General features: G+C 47.7%; 1 protein-coding gene across 6 annotated transcripts in view; it reads left to right on the top strand.

The window, feature by feature from the left end:
* SRRM2 (serine/arginine repetitive matrix 2) overlaps window positions 1-21,279 on the top strand; it is a 36,624-nt gene extending 15,345 nt beyond the window's left edge. For 3 of the 6 annotated variants that reach the window (XM_088656301.1, XM_088656303.1, XM_088656302.1), the window contains 14 exons: window positions 4,621-4,896; window positions 6,441-6,545; window positions 6,701-6,889; window positions 7,393-7,470; window positions 7,640-7,702; window positions 8,102-8,128; window positions 8,497-8,547; window positions 8,645-8,734; window positions 8,859-9,051; window positions 9,192-14,008; window positions 16,020-16,289; window positions 17,577-17,702; window positions 17,850-17,966; window positions 19,127-21,279. In XM_088656301.1, the coding sequence (XP_088512427.1) occupies window positions 4,658-4,896; window positions 6,441-6,545; window positions 6,701-6,889; window positions 7,393-7,470; window positions 7,640-7,702; window positions 8,102-8,128; window positions 8,497-8,547; window positions 8,645-8,734; window positions 8,859-9,051; window positions 9,192-14,008; window positions 16,020-16,289; window positions 17,577-17,702; window positions 17,850-17,966; window positions 19,127-19,136 (6,375 nt within the window). In that variant the 5' untranslated portion in view covers window positions 4,621-4,657 and the 3' untranslated portion in view covers window positions 19,137-21,279. Of the gene's footprint in view, window positions 1-2,759; window positions 2,940-3,257; window positions 3,363-4,620; window positions 4,897-6,440; window positions 6,546-6,700; window positions 6,890-7,392; window positions 7,471-7,639; window positions 7,703-8,101; window positions 8,129-8,496; window positions 8,548-8,644; window positions 8,735-8,858; window positions 9,052-9,191; window positions 14,009-16,019; window positions 16,290-17,576; window positions 17,703-17,849; window positions 17,967-19,126 lie in introns of those variants that run through there. The other 3 variants (XM_035135646.3, XM_035135645.3, XM_035135644.3) reach the window with 3 other exon arrangements.

The following is a 21,279-nucleotide window of genomic DNA, read 5'->3' as shown; positions in this document are numbered from 1 at the left end:
CATGGTGGGTACGCCCTTGCCACCTATTCATGTGGGGATTGGCAACATGGCTATCGACTCACCTGTTGGAGAACTGGCCTTGTGGGGCAGTTGGTGATGTGGCTGGTGAAGCCCACTTTTCTGCATTGCTTGCCCTGCATTTCCTGGCAACAGCGCCACAATTGCCAGTTCTGGCCAATTTCAAAAAATGTAAATGTTTGAAGAACAGCAGTCCAGGATAGAGGTCAATAATATACCGGCAGGTTTACATAAAATGAAGTGAGAGCTGGACCATAAAGAAGGCTGATCGCCGAAGAATTGATGCTTTTGAATTTTGGTGCTGGAGTCCCATGGACTGCAATAAGACCAAACCTATCAATTCTGAAGGAAATCAGTCCTGAGTGCTCACTGGAAGGACAGATCCTGAAGCTGAGGCTCCAATACTTTGGCCACCTCATGAGAAGAGAAGACTCCCTGGAAAAGACCCTGATGTTGGGAAAGGTTGAGGGCACAAGGAGAAGGGGACGACAGAGGATGAGATGGTTGGACAGTGTTCTCGAAGCTACGAACATGAGTCTGACCAAACTGTGGGAGGCAGTGGAAGACAGGAGTTGCCTGCATGCTCTGGTCCATGGGGTCACGAAGAGTCGGACACGACTAAACGACTATACAACAACAACATACATAAAATCACAAAAGACATAATAAAAATAGAAACAAGAACAACCCAATATTCCCCACTCCAACACATTTTAAAAGGGCATTGGATGTCAATCAGTGAAAGGCCTGGTTAAAGAGGAACATCTAAAGCGCTTAAAGGTGTATAATGAAGGCGGCAACTGAACCACCCTGAGGAGAGCATTCCACTAATCAGGAGCCACGGCAGAAAAGGCTCGTTCTTGTGTTGTCACCCTCATGGAGGAGGCACATGAAGTTAAGGACCTCAGAGGATGACCTCAGTTAATATGGGGAAAGGTGGTCCTTGAGGTCTTGCAGTCCTGAGCTGTTTAAGGCTTTCTAGGTCAAACCACGTGGAAACTGCCTCAGGAACAACTGTGTCAAGAGGAACAGTAGAAACAAAAATAAGTTAATAAAGTTTGGGTGGGTCGGTGGGAGGTTTTAACTCAGCTGCGGTCTCATTTGGCTGGGCCGTTTCTGGTGATCCTTGCAAGCTCCTGGGCTGGAAGTTCCCATGTATGGCTTAGGGCAGGCTTCCTCAACCTCAGCCCTCCAGATGTTTTGAGACTACAATTCCCATCATCCCTGACCACTGGTCCTGCTAGCTAGGGATCATGGGAGTTGTAGGGCCAAAACATCTGGAGGGCTGAGGTTCAGGAAGCCTGGCTTAGGGCAGTGGTGGCCAAACGTGGCCCTCCAGCTGTTTTTGGACTACAACTCCCATCACCCCTGACAGGACCAGTAGTCAGGGATGATGGGAACTGTAGTCTCAAAACAGTTGGAGTGCCACGTTTGGCCACTACCAGCTTAGGGCTATTCTGAGGGCTATGAAAGGTGCGAGGACTGGGTGGGTAACCCCTAGGCAACCAATACAAATATTCAATTCAGGGCTAGATTTAGGTTTGATGAGGTCCTAAGCTACTGAAGGTAATGGGGCTCTTTATATATCCAGCTGTCCTTTGTCAACAACAAATTGTCGCTGTTTTTTGTGTTGAATATATGCTATATGGTAATTTATGGACCTAATAGGTATGTAGGTTTTATTTTGTTTTTATCTTCTATTTTGGAAATGTACATCCAGTTTTTTCCCCTTTATTTTTTTTTTTGGGTGGGGCCCCCAATAGTGGGGCCCTAAGCTATAGCTTGTTTAGTTTATACGTAAATCCGGCAATGATCCAATTGGTAAAAACTACATTTCCCAGAAGGTTTAGGGTCCGTATTTTTATTAAGTGTATTCTGGGTAATGCAGTTTCTTAAAAAATAAAAATGAAATGTAAATGCGACTCTTGAGAATTAAACTCTGCTCGCCACGCTGCGAAGCTGAGTATATATCAGGGCTGACAAGATGGCAGAAGGCTGCATTGATGATGAGATATTGCTACCTTAAAGGTAAAGGGTAAAGGGACCCCTGACCATTAGGTCCAGTCGTGACCGACTCTGGGGTTGCGCGCTCATCTCACATTATTGGCCGAGGGAGCCGGCGTATAGGTTCCAGGTCATGTGGCCAGCATGACAAAGCCGCTTCTGGCAAACCAGAGCAGCACATGGAAACGCCGTTTACCTTCCCGCTGTAGCGGTTCCTATTTATCTACTTGCATTTTGACGTGCTTTCGAACTGCTAGGTTGGCAGGAGCTGGGACCAAGCAACGGGAGCTCACCCCGTTGCAGGGATTTGAACCGCCGACCTTCTGATCAGCAAGCCCTAGGCTCAGTGGTTTAACCACAGCGCCACCTGGGTCCCTATTGCTACCTTAACTTTCCCCAAAATCCACCGTCTGGTGCGCAACGGATTATCCACTCCACTCCCAGCCAACCTTTCACTTTGGGCTTTATGGAAAGTCCCTCTAGGAATAAAATTCCCCATTCTTTCCTCTTTCTGAGGAGAAACGGGAAACAAAATGCAGCAACATCAGCTCGCAATTCATTCTGGAAGTTGTTGTCTCACTTGTAGGAGGAGTGTGTGCGGGTGCTATGGTGCAATGGGAACAACTGAACTACAGTTCCCAGCATGCTTCGAAGGCACGCGAACCACGCGCCTAACATTTTGCGTCACGATAGACGCAACGCGGGTTTACAAAATGAAATCTCGCGAGACTTGGCTTTCTACTCTGGATTCCACCCCTCTGCTCTCTAATTTGGGAACGCGCGGTGGCTGACGGGAGGGACGGATCCGTCTCGTCTCGTCCTGTCCGCGCTCCCTCACGCACCACTAGCGGTGCCTCCCGAAGTGCGTCGCGCCTCGATGTGACTGCTGTACGAGAGAGAGAGGGAAAAAAGTGAGGGTGAGAGCGAAAGGAAAATCCACCCGCAGGGGCAAAGTCTTCCTGAAACAGCCTCCCCCCTCATCTCTATTCCTCTCCCCAGAGCGCTTTAGAAAATGGCGTCCGACCTTCGCGCTGCTTGCGATGCATGCCGGGACTTGTAGTCTTTTCCATGCCTCGGAGACTATTGGCGTCAGGGTCTTGGTCGCGAAAGGACTATGTTTCCCATAACCCCGCGGGCGAGGAGAGGGACAGACGGGAGCGAATTGGACGGGAAGGGGGGCGGTTCCGCTTCTCCTCCTCCTTTCCCCCTCCTCCCCTTCACCCTTCGCCTGCGCCGCGGCTGCTGCTGCTGCGTCGGGTGAGGGAGCGCGAGAGAGAGAGAGAGCGAGAGAGTGGCGCAGGCAGAGAGAGCGGCCTCCCTGAGCAGCGCGAGGGAGGCGGGTGAGAGGCCTACTCCGGGGCGGCCCGTCCTCGGGAGTCGCGCAGGGGGAGGGAGGAGAGGGTTTGGGGAGGGGGCCCGCGGGCGCGCGTCATGGATGCGGTGCATGCGTGGGCGGGTGTTGGGTTGAGTGCTGGGGTGCGGGCAGAGGGAGGGTCTCATCAGGCCTTGAGGTGAATCGGCCTAATAGGTAGAGGTGTGTGTGTGTGGATATTCCTGGGGAGGGAGGAAAGGCCTAGTAGGGGGTAGGGGTGGGGCTTGAAACTGCTACAGAGATGGCTGTCAAGGCCTTTTTGGGGGTGGGGAATATAGGAATGATTTGCTCGTAGCCAGGTTGTGGGTCCATGTGGTGGTGGGGCGCAGGCCTTTAAGCCGGTTAGAAACCTCATAGAGACTGGGGAGGTTATAACAAGACTGGGAGTTCAGTCCTTCAAAGGAGGTTAATGGGGTTGTTGGAGCCAGATTGGGGAAATATCGGGCTGGAGTTTCAGCCGTTTATGGCCGAGGATCAAACGGGATAGTGAGGGAGGGAGGAGGAGAGTGTTGCAGGCCAATCGTGTGCAGGTTTATTTTTTTGCTCAGAGGTAAGTCCGACTGAGCTCCCAGATAATGAGCAGGATTGTAGCCTTAGCTGGGGGCTTGAAACTGGTGGGGTTGGGAACAAAGGATAGGGTTGTATTTGTGTAAAATGTAAAAATAGGAAGAGGGGTTCAGTAGAGTGGAAGTTAAGGCTCCAGAGTTTTGTTATCGTCGCTGCTCTCTAGGGGGTGCGATGAGTAAATTCAAGCAAATTCTGAGAGCAGGTGGGGGGGGGAATCAGGTTTCTGGGAGATTCATGAAGGGAAAAGTGTTGAACAGGAAAGATGTAGGTAAGAGGCTGCAGGTGAGTCACTTCTCTGGGGGAGCAGATAGAATTTGAAGATGAGGGGAAGGGGAGCCTGAAATGCAATAAGGGAGACTTTGATGAGTAAATTTGAAGATGCATAGGGAGCATTAATGGGGCAAAGTGAGAAGAAAGGAAAGTGTATGTGTGAGGGGGTGTTTGGCACTAGATTCAGGTTGGAGTCATCATAAGTACATAATTTGTGGGAAGCATGTTGCACCACATGATTTCTGTGTATTTCTTCTGTGCATTTATATTTTCAGTCTTGATTGTGGAGAGGCATGGGTCCATCCTGGTATTTGGAAAATGTTGGCAGAAGCTGCCAGTTGCTCTTTTGCCTCTGCTTCTAGCCATACACCATCTGTTTTTTTCTGTAGGCATTAGAGGCACCATTGGTGCTAGCCTGTGAGCGCCATGTACAATGGGATAGGACTCCCCACTCCCCGGGGCAGCGGCACCAACGGTTACGTGCAGCGCAACCTCTCGGCCGTGCGCCACAAGAAAGATCGCACTGACTACAAGTCAGAAGAGGAGTTGAGGAAGCTGGAGTCATCCCTGGTTAAAAAACCCAACCAGGACATCCTGGACCACGAGCGCAAGCGGAAGGTTGAGCTGAAATGCTTAGAGTTGGCTGAACTCATGGAAGAGCAGGGGTAGGTTGTAGCAGGCAATAGGGAATATAACAATTGGGATATAACAATGTGGGCTGAAAATAAGCATGGAGACAGTGACAGCTGTTGAATGAATAAGGCTGATAGCAATTGTGGAAGAAGGTGGGGTATGGGAAGGTGGGGTATGTGGGATTTGGGAAGGTGGGGTATGTGGCATTGCACCTGGGATTTCTGCCTTCATTTGTTGGCAACATTGGTCTTGGTAACTGACCAATTACTCTGATTTCTTACCACAGCAATGATGGAAGGTAGACAAAGTTAGGAAGCAGGGGTGAGGAAGGAAAAGCTGTGCTTCCTCTAAGGGCAAAGGGTGAGAGTAGGTGTTGAAGGAAATTTGAAAGTTACATATTTATGATTAATAATACAGGTATAAATAAACTAGGAGTAAAGAGGAAAACTGAAATGGGAAGAATAAGTGAACATGTTCAAGGACCAGGCTCGAGGGTAGGGTAGGGTGGGGGAATGAGGCACAAGTTGAGCATGAAAGGTGAATGGGAGAAGAATTTACATGAAATGGGTAAAAATACTTATGAGAGGTGCTTGGGAGTGGGGGAAAAGCCTTCTTTCTCTACTTAAAGTGAGCCTCAGGATCTGTCAATTCTCTGGAGTAGTCAATAGGGGGGCTGAGTCTTAGTACCTCCTGAGTAAATGTCTACTATGCTTGAGGAAAGTTAAACTATGGACCTCATTCTCACAAGGAAAATGCTTTGGCAAAGAATTTAGTAATTTCTAAATATTGATTAGATGTCAGTAATTGCCTGCTGATAGTACCAAACCGCCTATATATATTACCATTTTGTGATGGGAGGACATCATTAATTTTTGGCTGCCTCGAGTTGAAAATATGAGAAATCATGTCATAAACTATACATGCTAGATGTACATATGCGTTGTGGCACTGGCCGCTTGCTGCCTGTTGGTTTCAGTGGGACTTGTTCAGAAGTGCTTCAGGTACAATATATGTAGTATTAACTTATTTATAGGAAAAACAAGCAGAGTGAAGTTACTTTACATTTAGTAGGTGTTGAATCAATTTTATGTGTATTGCAAGAAAAGTTAAATTTGTCAATTTTGTTTTGCTGGATTCCAGGAGTGAAGATGACATTTTCATTTGTAGTAGAAAATTATTCCTTTTGGGGGGTAGTAACAATGTTGCTTAGCTTTTTATAAAATACTTTGAAGTTCTAGTCAAATGCTTTATTGATAATGATGATTCTCCTATGCACAGTTATTGTAATATTATCTCTAAATTGCAGATCTCAGGGAGGTTGAGGCTGAGAGAATAGTGGTTCGTAGAAAGACACTTAGCTAGGTCATGATTGTGTGTGTGTGTGTGCTTAAGTCTTTGGTTTACATTTAAGTCATAAGTACTATGCTGTGCTAGATAGAAGTAGTCTGTGTTTTCAATCTGTTATGATTCATGTCCCTTAGCAGCACTGCCTACTACCTCATTAGAGACTGGTTGCCTTGTTTATGGGGCCCATCTGGTAAGCCTTGTAAAATATTTTCTGGTGTTCTCAACCCAGGTATGGAGAAGGGGAGATCCAGGAAAAGGTAGCCACTTTTCGGATGATGCTTTTGGAGAAGGATGTAGCAGTGGTCAAGGAGGGGGAACAGCAGCAGAAGCCGACGTAAGTAAGGCACCTTGGTGGATTTTGGTTCTGATTTATTAGCGCCCCACCTCCTTTCCCTTCCCTGTGGGGCTTGTTGCTCTTCCCATACTTCCCTCGGGCTTGCCTCATAACCTCAGGTTTCCCCTGTAGTAACTATTTCTGTTCTTCTCCAGTGTCACAGAGACCCATCAGCTGGCTGAGGCCAATGAAAAGAAGAACGAGAGGCTCAGAGCTGCCTTTGGAATTAGTGACAACTATGTGGATGGCAGCTCCTTTGACCCCAACCGCAGGGCTAAGGAGGCAGCGGCAGCTGCAGCTGCAGCAGCAGCTAAGCAACAGCAGGAACAGCAAAAGCAGTACAGGTATGTGGGCATCCTTGCTGAGGAAAGAAAAGATAGAAGTTGGGGAGGTAGACATGGTTGTGCTTACCTCAGTTGAGCTCCTGTCGCTTTACATGGATTGGGAATCAAGTTACTGTATTTTTTTGTTTAAGAAATAGATATTACTTGATAAAAGTTGTTTGACGTTTACTGTACTATATAATACAAGCCTTGCCTTGGGGTAAGATTACATCAGATGATACCTTTATTAAATATATATGCATTAAAAAATCTGATTTGTATTTTGACATGAGTTTGCTGTAGTTTTGACATATTTTTTGTAAGGGTTGTTAACGATACTGGGACTCCCTAATATTCCTTTTGTGGTGTGCATGCTAATGCCCCTAAACTTGAGAATTTGGCAGCCTAGTTGCCTGCTTGGGGATGTGTTGGGAGGAATGGGGAGAGGAAAGAAGGAAGGGAGAGCCGTTATTTTGGAGCCTGTTTGGGAGTTGGTTTTTCACCATTTCTCTGTGTTTTCCCAGTCTTGTTAAAGAGTCTAGCAGCTCCCGCTCACCGTCCCCAAAACAGAAGAAGAAGAAAAAGAAGAAAGACAGAGGCAGGTGGGTGAATGAGCAAAGGCAGTGGTGAGATGTGGCGAGAAGAGGGAGTCAGTTTGAGTTTGACTAGGTGGGGTGCATTAGTGAGGGGAGAGAGTAAGGGATCTGGGATGTGTGGGTCTCCCTTACTCCTTACCACATGTAATATGTCCCTTTCATTTGTCTCTTCAAGATCTGAGAGCAGATCACCTTCTCGGAGGGAGAGGAAGAAAAGTTCAAAGAAAAAGAAACACAGGTAAGGGGCTGTCTTGGGAGAGACAGGCTGGTTTAGTGTGATAGACTGGGCTTTAGAATCTTTATCTCTTCATCTGATGGTTATTTTCAGTGTTTCCTAAGTAGCTTCTGGTTTGTCTTCAAGTGTGCATGAGAGAACAGACCTCTTGCTTTCTGTGGGATACGGTTGTCTTGTTTTTCCCTACAAAAGAAGTTGCGTGATGTAGAGTTTGGGGCCTTTCTCACCCTATATGCAGCTATCTCTTGTCAGAAATTCTCTGTCTGAAAGCATCGTGTGTAGGACTGGGGTGGAGGGAAGTCATCACTTTTCATCCAGTATCAAGGTTTCTGGGCATACTATTATGTTGTTAGGTGACCGGCAATAAGCTGAAGTATGTAAGACCCTGTTTCTTTTTTGTAGGTCAGAGTCAAAGAAAAGAAAGCACAGGTGAGTCTTAACATTTTAAAAATGCATTTGGGTATAGAGAGTGCAATTCTGATTTTACTCTGCTTGTATTCTCAACCAATCAGAACTGAGAAATTGTGAGTTCTCAGAGGATACCCTGTGATTTTCATTGTTGAGTGGTGACTTGAATCTGATTGTCCCACAACTACATCCAACATTACTAGCCACATGTTGCATTGATCTCTTTGTTATGAATTGTGTGGCGGTGTTTTAGGGACATCTGTTTAATAATAGCTTCTTGGTTATTCCTAGGGACAGGGATGTTCTGCAGTGGGTACTATAGGAATTGAGATAGAAATAATGGCTGTGCAATGTTTCCAGAATGTTTGAAAACAAATGTCTTTTTCCAGGTCCCCAAGTCCCAAGAGCAAACACAAGTCTAAGGAAAAGAAACGCAGGAGGTAAAAATCATGTTTTTCTTGCCACTACCAAGATCCCTCCTTGCTAAAGGTGGTCTTTTTTTTGCATCCTTTCTGCTCACATTTCTAACTCTCTTAGGTCCACTAGTGAGTCCGCATCTCAGAAAGGCCGACGGGATCGTTCCTCATCCCCAGATGATTCTTCCTCTTCAGATGCTTCCTGTAGCAGGTACGGCTTTGGGATGGAGATCCAAAGTTCCCTCTATTCCTTCCTCACCCAATCCAGTGTTCTTGAAACCAGATTTCAGACTAACTCACATTTCAAGTCTCTGATAGTTATTTATCATCTACAGGTCAGGTAGCACCATAGCCCAGAAGCGGGCCCCCTTAAGGCGACAGAGCAAGTCTCCCTCAGCACCTTCACGTAAACAAGGGGAAACTGAGGCAATTTCCAAGAATCTGCCAGAGAGAACACGCTCATCTTCTCCTGAGCCTGTCCGGCGGGGCAGGAGCCCAAGCCCTCGAGAAAGCAGAGAAAAGCGGGAGGTACGGGATTATACTTTAGTGACTTGCAACAGAGATTCCTTAGGGATTTCAGCAGGACTTGATTATATTTGTAGGAGAAAAATCATGGAGTCGGGGTTGTAATACTAACAGTTTTTTTTTTTAAATTTCCTGTTGTCCAGAAAACTATGTCCAAGCATTCTCCAGTACGTGAGACCCGCCAGCGCTCTGGCAGCCCTTCTTTATCTCCTGCCAGAGAGAAGGAAAGAGAGAAGGAGAGGAAGTCTGCTCGGCATGGGGATCGGAAATCCTCTCCATCATTTGAGCGGGATTCAAGGTTCAAGCATCGCTCTCCAATGCCAAGTGATCCTTCTCGGGAAAGAGTCTCGGGGCAGAAGCATCCCTCCTCGAAGGAGAGTGTCTCCCCACCCCCTAAGAAGCAGACAGAGGATCATAATGGGACTCTACTATCCAAGGCTAAATCATCGACTGACAAGAAGGAGAATCTGGCAGCTGCCTCATCTCCTACTTCTAAAGCCAGTGAGATAAAGTTGAGGAAGGGCTCACCCGATGGCTCTCCACCTCAGCGCTCTTGTTCTCCTTCAGAGAGTGGTAGCTGCTCCTCTTCTTCTTCCTCCTCCTCTCCTTCCCCAGCAACCAAGCCAGCCCCAGTTTCCCGTAGCTCTTCTCCAGAGGAGCCTCCTAAAAGGCAAGGCAAAGAGAAGACCTCCGCACAGAGAGAGAGGTCTAGCTCATCCCCTGAAGTCTCCCGCTCTGGGCAAAAGCAGGCTGCCAAGGTCACATCTCGTCGTGAATTATCGGGCACCCCTCCAGCCAGGGGCAACAAGTCAAGGACCAGTCGGAGGGATAGATCTCTCTCCCAAACACCCATTGCTCGAAGAGGTAGATCTCGGTCACGCACCCCAGCTAAGAGAGGCAGATCACGCACACCTCCAAGGAGGGGAAGGTCTCGCTCGGCTCAGAGACGTGCTCGATCCCGTTCACGTACTCCTCCGAGAAGGATCCGTTCTCGCAGCCCTCAGTGGCGGGGCCGGTCAAGAACACCCCAGCGGTGGGGCAGGTCACGCTCACGAAGTCCTCCTAGATGGGGCCGATCACGGACACCTCAGAGGCGTGGCTGGTCTCGTTCTAGAACTCCCCAAAGGCATGGCTGGTCTAGAAGCAGAAATAGTGGGAGATGGGGCAGGTCAAGAACCCCACCAAGAAGAGGGAGGTCACGTTCAAGAACCCCACCAAGAAGGGGCCGATCTCGATCCAGAACTCCACCCAGACGAGCAAGGTCTCGATCCAGAACTCCACCCAGAAGAGGGCGATCTAGAACCAGAACCCCTCCCAGGAGAGGGAGGTCAAGCTCTTCACCAAGGAGAGAGAAGTCGTTAATTTCAGCAAGGCGAAGTAGGTCTGTGTCATCTCCGGATCGGAAGGCCTCCAGAATTTCTTCAAGAAGAAGCCGATCTGGTTCCTCCCCCCAAATGAGAGAGAGGTCCAGAAAACCTTTGCGGCGTAGCCAGTCTGGCTCATCTCCTGAATCAAGGAGCAGATTACGTGTTTCTCCCCGGCGCAGTCGATCTGGATCACTTCCAAAGGCAAAGAAGAAATCACAGTTGTCTCCTAGAAGAAGTCGTTCAGGTTCATCTCCAAGGTCAAGGAAGAAAAAATCAAGAACACCATCACGGCACAGTCGCTCTAGTTCTTCACCCAGGCTGAAAACGAAGTCCAGGTTATCTCCACGGCAAAGCAGGTCTGGTTCTTCAACACCAAAAAAGAAATCCAGATCACCAGAAAGGCGAAGTCAATCCAGGACACCTCCAGCAGTCAAAAATAAATCTAGCATGTCCTCAAGGAGCAGATCTGGTTCATCTCCAAGACATACAAAGAAGTTTGAGGATTCTTCAGCAGTTGAAGAGAAAACTAAAATGTCTTCCAGAAGAAGCCAATCTAACTCACCTGTAAGACGTAGCAGGTCTGGATCCTCCAGAAGGCGAAACAGGTCTGAGTCTTCTCCAGAGGTGAAAACCAAGTCAGGGTCCTCTCCAGGGCTGCAGAAGGAATTAAGATCATCTCCAAGACGAGACCGGTCTGGTTCCTCTCAGTCATCAACAAAAGAAAACTCAATATCCCCTCCAAGACGAACAACCTCTCCAGAACCAAAGTCTACACCCCCGTTGCAGCGAAGCCGATCTGGAAGGTCTTTAGCAGCAAAAGAGAAGCCTAGATCACCAGTCCGAAGGCAGAGCTTGTCTGGATCACCTCCAGCTTTGAGGGAGAAATCTCTTTCTCCTCCAAGACGAACTACATTTGGATCATCTTTGGAACTGAAGAAGGAATCCACTTCACCACTGGGAAAATGTACAACCGGCTCTTTGGAGTTGAAGAAATCCAGATCACCAGCAAGGCGAAGCAGATCTGGTTCCTCCCCATTGGTCAAGGAGCAATCTAAATCTCCTTCCAGGAGCAAGTTGAAGTACTCTCCTGAGACAAAGAAAGTCACATCACCGTTGATTCAGGTCAGACCTGGGCTCTCCCCTCCAGCAGTGAGAGAGAAGTCTAGATCACCTATGAGGAGAAGTGGGTCCAGATCATCTCCTGAACTAAATGGCAAATCCAGATCTCCCCCAAAACAAAATAAGTCCCAAGAAATAAAGTCAAAATCTGGGTCACCTGCAAGGCACAACAAATCATTGGCAGTAATGGAGGGAGCTGCATCACCATTCCAGAAAAGTAAATTAGATTCATCTCCCCCTGGGAAAGAGAAATTGAAGTCTCCACCAAGTCAAGGCCAGCCTGGGTCATCAGTACTCACAGAGTCAAAGATTCCATCAAGGCGAAGTAGATCTGGATCTTCCTCTTCTTCCTCCTCCTCTTCTTCCTCCTCCTCCTCTTCCTCCTCTTCCTCCTCCTCTTCATCAACATCTTCTCCAGAAGACAATAAATCTCGATCACCTCCACGACTGAGTCGCTCTGCAACACTTTCAGTCAACAAGAGCAAATCTGTATCATCGCCAGCACACAGCAGGTCAGATTCATCTCCAGAACCAGACAACAGCACACTTCCAGCTGTTGCAAAGCACAACAGACCTGGAGCTTCTCCAGAAGCAAGTGAGACTTTGAAGGTTTATCCTGTAGAGAAGAAAGAGGCACTCAGAGATGCACCTTGGAGGAGCAGGTCAGGGTCGTATTCAGAGGTTAAAGAGAAGCCAAGAATACACAACAGTGAGAGCAGTTCAGAGTCTTCACCAGAACGAAAAGAAAAATCTGTAAGCAGATCTCCGTCACCTCCCAGACCGTCAGTAAAATCAAGGACACCTGTAAGACGCAGGACATCAAGGTCTCCACCCAGACCTAGAGCAAAATCCAGAACTCCACCAAAGCGTGGTAGGTCTGGGTCACCACCAAGGCCCAGAGTGAAGTCCAGGACACCCCCCAGACGACGTAGGTCTGGATCATCTCCAAGACCACGAATGAAGTCCAGAACCCCACCAAGGCGACGCAGGTCTGGTTCATCCCCAAGACCACGAATGAAGTCCAGAACCCCACCTCGCCGCCGTCGCAGATCTGGATCCTCCCCAAGACCCAGAATAAAATCTAGAACCCCACCACGACGTCGAAGGTCTGGTTCATCTCCACGAGCCAGAGAGAAGTCTAGAACACCAATTACAAGAAGACGGAGATCTATGTCACCATTGAGCCCGAGACGGAAATCTAGAACACCTCTGAGACAGAGGTCTAGATCGCGCTCAAGGCAGAGGTCGAACACCAGCATGCATCCACGTAGATCTGAATCGTCATCTCACTGTGACAACCGACCTCGAACCTCCTTGCGACGGGGAAGATCTGGCTCTCTGTCATGGAGGAGTCGCTCCCGTTCGCTCTCCAGGCGGCGAGACAAGTCTCGGGGCTCATTACGGCGGGAAAGGTCCATCTCATCCCCAGGCCGAAGCTGCTCAAGATCCCCTTCCCGTCAAGACAAATCTCGCTTCACATGGAAGGGTGAGCGCTCAGTCGCCTCACCTCGCAGAGGCCATTCCCGATCACCAGCACGGAGAGAGATGTCTAGGCTGTCACCACAACGGAGTGCTACCAGCCGGAATGCATCCCGTTCACCTCCCAGATTAGATGCCCCACGAATAACAGCAAGCTACAAAAGCACTGGGTCCAGAGTGTCTCCTGATTTTCGGTCGTCTCCTGTGAGGAAGCATTCCAGATCAGGCTCCCGAGAAATCTGCACCTCTCCAGGAAGGAAATCCCGCTCTCCTCCTGTGCTGGAGAAATACCCTAAGTCTGACACCCAGGAGAAGTCATCAGCACCCTCGCTATGGCACAGCAAAAGCAACACTGCCATCCCTCGCACTCCAACTCCACCATGTGAGGACTCTCCCATAGCTCGAAAGGCCTTGTCTCCTGCTCCATCTGCCGTGTCAAAGAATGGCGGTTCCACGACTGTCCGAGACAGCCCTGGAGATAGGAGTCAGGTCTTTCATCCTTCCACAATTAGGGATGAAACAGCTGCTGGTGCTCCTTTGTCAGGGAGAAGCAGTTCCCATGCAGACTCCCCTTCTCCTGTTAAAGCTCGGTCATCGTCGTCCTCCTCTGAGTCCTCCAGCCCCTTGCCAGCCCTGGTTTCTGTGCTAGCCCCAGCCCCCAAAGAAGAGGAGTTTGTATCTGAAGGAAAAGTAGCAGAGAGGCCTGCAGGGCGCCTCCCCACCCTGGAGGCTGAGCCACAGCTGGCTTCTGTTGCCATGGAGGAGAACACCAGGAGCAGCTGTTCTACTGCCCCACAACTGGCTGTCCCCTCTCCACCACCCTCTGCTGCTTCAAAGGTGAAGAGAAGTTCATCTGCTTCTTCCACCACTTCCTCTTCCTCCTCCTCCTCCTCTTCCTCATCGTCTTCTGATTCGGATTCTGAATCCAGCTCATCTGAGTCCATCCCCCCGGATCAGCCGGCAAAAGACCTTGAGGCGGAGATTGTACCAAAACAGTAAGAGTCTATATTTCTCTCCCCCACACACCTTCTCGCTCTCTTAAGTTGCTAGTAATCACTGCTCATGCCTGTCTTATATGAAGCTACTGGTATCTTGCATCTTGTCTTCACTTCTAGATCACCTGTTCTGCTGTATTTACTCAAGTTATCCTAACCTCTAACCCTTTGTGCCTTGTTTTCCAACCATCTCCGCCACTGTACAACTCCACATTGTGCCTTCCACTCCGGAAAAGGGAGTTTTGTAGCACCTTGAAAGACTCACATTATAGCATGAATTTTTTTGGGACAAGATCCATTTCATCTGATACTTGAAGTGTGTGTTCTTCTATGCAGGCTGAGAGTGCAAAATAGCTAAGACCATGAAAACCAAGAGATATTATTCTCTGTAAGATTTTTATGCAAAGCTCAACTGGTTGCTAACCTTTTGTGGCCTGAGGCGTGCCTTCACTCTTGGTCAACTGTTTGGGCACGGATTGTCAGTAGTAGGTATTTCCCCCCACCCACACCACCTCAGCTGGTAATTTTCCTCTCTCCACTCCAGCCTGATGGCTGAGGAGAGGAAGATTTACATCTCCAGCATTGGTGGGGTTTTGGAGGCCAGAAAAACTTCCTTGGGTGGTTGCATCAGCTCTTCAGGTCAGGGGTTGGCTGCCCCAATATAACAAGATAAGCGCCAGCTAATAATTGAATCCTCCTCGCTTTGGTGAGCTAAATTAACCACTGTCGTGTGTCTTGGTACGAATATCAGCCTTGAAAATAAGCTGTCAGAAGTTATTAAGAAGCTGGTAACCTGTGTTTGTATGCTGGCCATTGGAGGGGCATAAAGGCATCTCCATTCCTTAGCACAGAAACTAGGCTTGAGAAAGGTACAAGGATGTATGTTTGCCATCCCCTTTTCAGCTGGTCCTCTCTCAAATCTAGATGCCAATAGGTGTCCAGATGAGAGGCTTCCTTAAGCAAAAAGGGCATAACATGACCTGTATAGCTAAGCTATCCCAGATTCTGCTTGTGGGTGGCCAGTGTCCATATCTTGTATGTTTCTTAAGCTTGGCATAGAAATCCTTTTGCTTTTCATGGCTTCTCTCCCCACTGTATTCTGACACTTAAATCTACCAAATGAGGGTGAGAACTTTACCTCTTAGTTTTTAAAGATCTCATAAAGTTCTTCATGTTAGCTGAAATGGTTTTAAAAACTGTAATGGTGGCCTTTGTCCACCAGAGGCTAACCTTGTTTCACTTCACTGCGTCTTTGTAGCAGGAAGGCACATGGAATTTGGGCTCTAAATCTGCACTGCAGGCCCCATGCAAGTCTTTTGCTCCTTTAAAGCACACCTGGTGAAACCAAATGCAGGGCTCCCTTGCAGAGCATGTTTTTGTACACATGAAATACATGTGGCTAGGTTTGTGAACATCCTTTGATTCTTTCCCCAAGATTCTAGTTCACTGTACTTTTCATACTTCCTTTTGCCATGGTTTGGGGTGATAGAACTAGAAAACAAGGCATTAGGGAACTGGAGAATGGGAAGAGGAAGCAAGAGTTGAGATGGAGGAGGCTGATCATTAGAATCACTAATCAAAATACTGTTCTGAGTTTTGAACTTCAGCAGGAATGATGACCTCCTTTGACATTGTCTTACTAGTGAGGTTGCTGTTCCTACTGAAGGTGATGATTTTGCATTGATCTAAGAACACTGGCCCCTTGAGTGATATAACCATTGTGATGTAGCAGTAGGCCAATGTACGTAGAAGCCTTTAATGTTTTCTGGTGTGGTGGGAACAGCAGCAACCATTCTGATAACAGAAATGTAAAGGGCTAAGGCAGCTAGCCTCCAGGACCTTTCCAATAAACACCATGATCCAAAGGTTGGTGTATCAGTTTCCCTTGGCAAAGAAACAAAAATGGTGATTCTAGAAATAACCCACCAATACCTCTCTTATTCCTTTTAATACAATTGCCCTGTGTGTTTGAACTTGATACTATCCTTCATTTTCTCTTCTCCCTTCCCAGGCCACCAAGTCCAGTGCTGAAGGAGGCTAACCGTGATGAGCAGCCTTTGGAAGTGGGCAAACGTAAGCGCCGTTCTCAGAGCTCCAGCAGTTCCAGCAGCAGCTCTTCCTCCTCTTCCTCTTCCTCCTCCTCCACATCCTCCTCCTCCTCCTCTGCCTCCTCCTCATCTTCATCATCCTCCTCCTCTGCTTCACCCTCGTCGCCTAAGACTGGATCCCAGGTACCAGCCAAAGTGGTCCCCAAAAAGAAGCCGTCTCCAGAGAAGAGGAAGTAAGTATTATTATTGGTTATTGGTGAAAGAGCTGATAATCTGCTGCAATGGAATGATTCCATGACCTATTGGCAGGGGCTTAATTTTAGTATAGGGGTGGGCCAGCCCCTTCCTCCTACATGACTGTTGTATCCTGTGGGACTGTTCTCTGTTCTTCCAACTCTTTAATTAGGGTAGCTGTTGGCACCACATTGCTAGTGAAAATGATGTAAAAAGAGCATGTGTAGCAGAATGCCAAAACCCCCAAGTGTTGCAGGTGGGCAACAAAGGTGCAGAAAACTTTGGGCCTGATTGTGTGGGTGGGTGGTAGTAGGGAGGCTTACTCTTGTGCCACTGGCATCTCCAGGTAGTAGGCCCCTGTTTGAAGTACTGGAGAGCTGCTGCCAATCATTGATGCCTAGGAATAGGGAACCTGTGGCTCTCCAGATGTTGGACATCCCTGATAATTGGCCATGTTCCCCGAGGCTGATGGGAGTTGTGGTCCAACAACATCTGGAGCATCACAGGTTCCTCATCCCTGGTGTAGACAGGACTGAGCTACATGGAACAGTGATCTGGCTCTGTATAAGGCAGCTTTCATGTTTCTGTTAAGGAATCTGGAATCTGTTTGCTTGCTTTGCACCAACCTCTTCTTGAAAGCCACTGTTAGCGGCCCGGATTTCTGCTGGGCTCCGAAGTCCTTTGCACTAGAAAGCTTGCTTAGTCTCCACCCGACTGAGATCTTGCCAGGCATTTCCTGCACATACTGTAGCCTGCCTTTGCAGCTTTAAGGATTCAAACAACTCCAGCATTGGGGCTTGGCCTGATGGGGGGCAAGCAGGGGACCCTTTGCAGAGAGTCTGCTGACCCTACTTACCCGTAACCATTTGCTTACCCACCCTTTGGCCCAGATTGACTGCATGAGTTATGGCAACAGCAAGGAAAATGGTGTGGCACCTGCTGCTGCTGCATTGCTTGCTTGCTTGCTTGCTTGCTTCTCTCCCTGACCTGCAAGTGATGTCAGTGAAAAGAATGAGGACACAGAGAATCTTATGTGTGGGCTCCCAAAATATGGAACTAGTACTGAATTGGAAATGTCTTAAAAATGAAAGGATTCTGAACTCTGCATGTAGTACGAGTGCATGGGTATTTAGCTCTGGGTATAGCCTAGGGGTGTGTCCATGCTTTACTCTTGTCCAGCATTTTGCTGGAAAATGATCACACAAGTTCTTTTTCTTCTCCTATAGCTGAAGGACCAAGTGTGGTGAATGCACTCTAAGCAGCCCATCTTCTCTCTCTTCCTTCAGGTCACGCAGTCCCCGGAAGCCTATTGACTCGCTGCGTGATTCACGTTCCCTCAGCTACTCCCCTGCAGAACGCCGCCGGGTATCCCCTCCGGTCCAGCTGCCTTCAGCTCCAAGGGACCGACGCAGGTAGGTACCTGAGCCTCCCTTCTCACCATGTTGGGATTGTGAGGCAGGGAGGCGGTGGCTAGGGATCTGTTTGGAATAGGGAAGGATATGTGAAAATTGGAGTTAAGATAACTTGGAACAGCTTCATGCCTTCTTTTGCTTGTCCAGGGACAGGTCCAGGGACAGGTCCTCGCAGAGAAACAGACGAAGCATCAGCAGGTCTCCAGGCCGGAAACGTCGACGCAATTCCCCCAGCCCTCGAGTCCCCCGCCGCAGAACTTCAAGGTAGTATGTGCTTGGTTTCTGACAGTATTCAAGGTGGCTTATAAAATATGACAGCTCATAAAGAGCAGTAATTCAGCATAAACCCCAGCAACTCCAGATTTGAATTATTGACAAAAAGCAGCCTGTAAGAACAGGTTTCTACATAGAGCCCCTTTTCCCTGTTTCTCTATCCTCCATTCAGGCAAGCAAGATGAACTGTAATAGTTTAAGGACACACATTCCAGTCAGGTAAAAGCACAGAGCCTGGCTCTGGGTGTGGCCTAGGAGGAGGTCCAAGGGCCAGATAAAGATGCTCTAGAGGGCCACCTTTGTCACTGGGGCTGCAGCTCCTCCCCTCTGCTCTTAAGTGAATGGCCTTGGGTGTAGTGTCCCAGAAAACGCTCTGCTCCATGTTCCTGCTGATCTTTGCAGTTGAGTTACAGAATCGTGTCATAGGATGGCTGGAAAAGCACATGGTGCAGCTGCACTGTAATTCAGTGGAAGTTGAGTAGGTCAGACTCTGTAACTTCCTGGATGGGAGGTTTCCTTCTAGTAATGTTAGTAAACAAATTGAAAGAACATTGAGTAGACCTTTCTGACATCACTGTATGGGGAATATTTGCTTCACCTCACATTCAAACCAAGATTGACCCCCAGAGCAGCTGACTGTTAAAACCATCACACAGGTAGAAAGTATTACAAATAGGTGGAGGTTGTTACTGCAGCCTCTTTTGCTTCCTGGTGTGTGATGTCATGGTCCCAAGTGCTTTCCTGGGGGAGGGGGGCAAGAAGTGTGCTGAAGGTGGGCTTGGGCTGGCTCATTGTATAGATGCCTGTCTTCAGAAGCAGGCCTTCTGTGGGTTTTTCTATTTGGGGGTTGTGGACTCTTTCCTGCCTCATTCCCTAATGGCTTGCAGATACATTAGGCTGTCTGGAGCCTCTCCAGTGGGCATTGTGAAGCTTTCCCTTCTCCCTCACAACATTTTTCACTCTGTACTACTGGTGTCCAAATGGCCATGTTTCCTTAAGGTGATGTAGAAAATGGAGAAAAAGTTGCAGTATACTCTGGAGTGACTGCAAGTGCTTGGGGCAAGTGGCCTGCCCCTAGGCTGGGAAATTCGGGTGGTAGCCCATCCTGGGAGCTAAGCTTGTTAATTTCTCCTCTCTTTGCCCCCTTCCAGGTCCCCCTAAGCGTCTTGGAGAATCTGGAAAGCCCTTGCCCTTGCAACCACAGACTGCACCACCCCAGCCTCCCACAGTGCTGTCCCAGGTGGGAGCCCCCTGCCTCCTGAAGCCCACTGGAAGCCAGTGTGTTTGCGTGGGGGGCCCCTCTTCATTTGCCATTGGCTTTTTATTCTCATTAGTTTTTTCTTCACTGTCCCTGTCTTTATTGCCCATCATTTGTCGGCAGCTACATTCCCCTCCCTGGACATCTCTGCTCAGCACCCACCAGGATCCGCCGTCTCTGCGCTCCTCTTCTTCCTCTTCCCAACAGTTGGTGATGTTCATTTGATTTTTTTTCTCTCTCTCTCTTGTGAGCGTTTTTTCTGTGCGTTTTACAGCTAAAATCTTTACTTCTGTGTTTTGAGAGAGGGGTCTCCTTTTTGTTGATTTAGACATAAAAGGTTTAAATAAAAGAAAACACAAAAAGGGTGGGCGGGTGGGGAGTAGGGAGATAAATGTGAGCTAATCTGTTTGATTTAGTGTTTCTCAGGCACCCCTCTCTGTAATGGTGGAGGGTTGTAGAAAAAAATGGGGAAGGAGGGCAGGTTGGCCTTGGGGATCCCCTAGTTTTCAGAGCCGGGGTGGGGGGCTCCTGCTGAATATTCAGAAGCTTTCCTTCTGTGACCCAGTGGTTCAGGAGAACTGCAAGCAAACTTTTTGGGAGAAATGAGGTGTTGCTTGTAGCCTGCAACATTGGGGATGACATCTGATGGTGGCACAATTTGAGCATTAGACCATTTCCACCCCCCAAAACAAACAGATTTTAATAATGCGGTGCTCTTTTCCCTTTTTATCCTTCCCTCAAAGCAGACTCTTTCATATTGATCAGCTGAGCCAGGTCAGGAGGGGTCAAGATAGGGACTGGAAAGGGGGCAGACAGGCATTTTACAAGGGAAGGTGAGAGAAATTCTGCTGGAAAGAAGCCGAGAAACCCTAAATCAGGGAGGGATGGGAACAGAAGTTTCTTCATATTTCTTAAAAGCATTTAATTTTTTTTGATATGTACAGCAAGGAGATTTTTTCTGTCAAATAAAAAACTTATGAAATGCAGAAATTGTTGTTGAATCCCTGAGATTTTCTCTGCCTCTTCTGTGGTGTTGGCTTGTCAAAGAAGACCTCTGTTACATGTGGAGGTTTTTTATTCTGCTTTGTCTTGAAATCACAGTTCTGTGTCTTAAGTGCGTTATTTTTTAGTACATTAATTAGTACATTGGCCCTCCCACTTTATAAAGCCACCTTCCAGGTTCTGAGAGTTGAACCATTCAGTTACCACGTGGTGACAGCCAACAGCATATTTCTAAAGTGGATTTTAAGATTTAGTTAGAAACTATATTCTTTGCCCTTTTCTTATAGTCAAGGTGGCTATAAATAGCAAGAGTAACATTGAGTAACAATAAGTAATTCTACACACCCTCTTTTTAAAAAAGAAATACTCTGGCGAAGCCAGGCAACCAGGTAGAAAATTCAAGACTCAAGTGAAGATACTTCTTTGTAGTAGCCTGTAAATATGTACTCTTAGTTGGCTTTGCTGGGCAAAATACTTAGAGTGTCAGGACCACAGCAGGAAAGGACCAGCTCCGTTCTCTGCCATGTTGGTTGCAAAGGGGACTCTGATGAGGCTCTGTTCGATGGACCCTTTAGTAGGAAAGTATGATTGATAACAGAGAGGAAAGAGTGAGAGCCCAAAATTTCTAAAGGAAAAGTAGTAAAGGCATTGCATCTCATTATGGAAGACAAATTCATTTTGGAGCAAGTTCTCAAACGTGCCTGACAAAAAATAGGGCACTCTTGAAAATTTAGTAAGAGTGTAAGAAACAAGAGGTACCCAGTGTTGCAGACATGGGAAACATTAGGATTCGCTTTCTCTCTTGTGGATTCAGTTGCAAAATTTGATATAGGTGTATAATATGTTGATTACAGTGAAATAGGAATCCACATATATTTGTATCCTGACTGCTTGTATTGGATCCAGATGGTTGCCAGAACTGTTTTTGCCTAGTGAGTTTTCCTTCCTTGCAGCCGTAACATGGTTCAGGTCCTCTCAGTTATTTGGTTCTCAAAGTTTTCTGTAACTTTTACTTATATCACAAATTAAATTCCCTTAAACCCA

Source organism: Zootoca vivipara, chromosome 12 (genome assembly GCF_965207765.1).
Source record: "Zootoca vivipara chromosome 12, rZooViv2.hap1.1, whole genome shotgun sequence".
In the NCBI taxonomy this organism is placed as follows: Eukaryota; Metazoa; Chordata; class Lepidosauria; order Squamata; family Lacertidae; genus Zootoca; species Zootoca vivipara.
The sequence above is the reverse complement of the archived record's forward strand: the minus strand, read 5'-3'. Positions and strand labels throughout refer to the sequence as shown.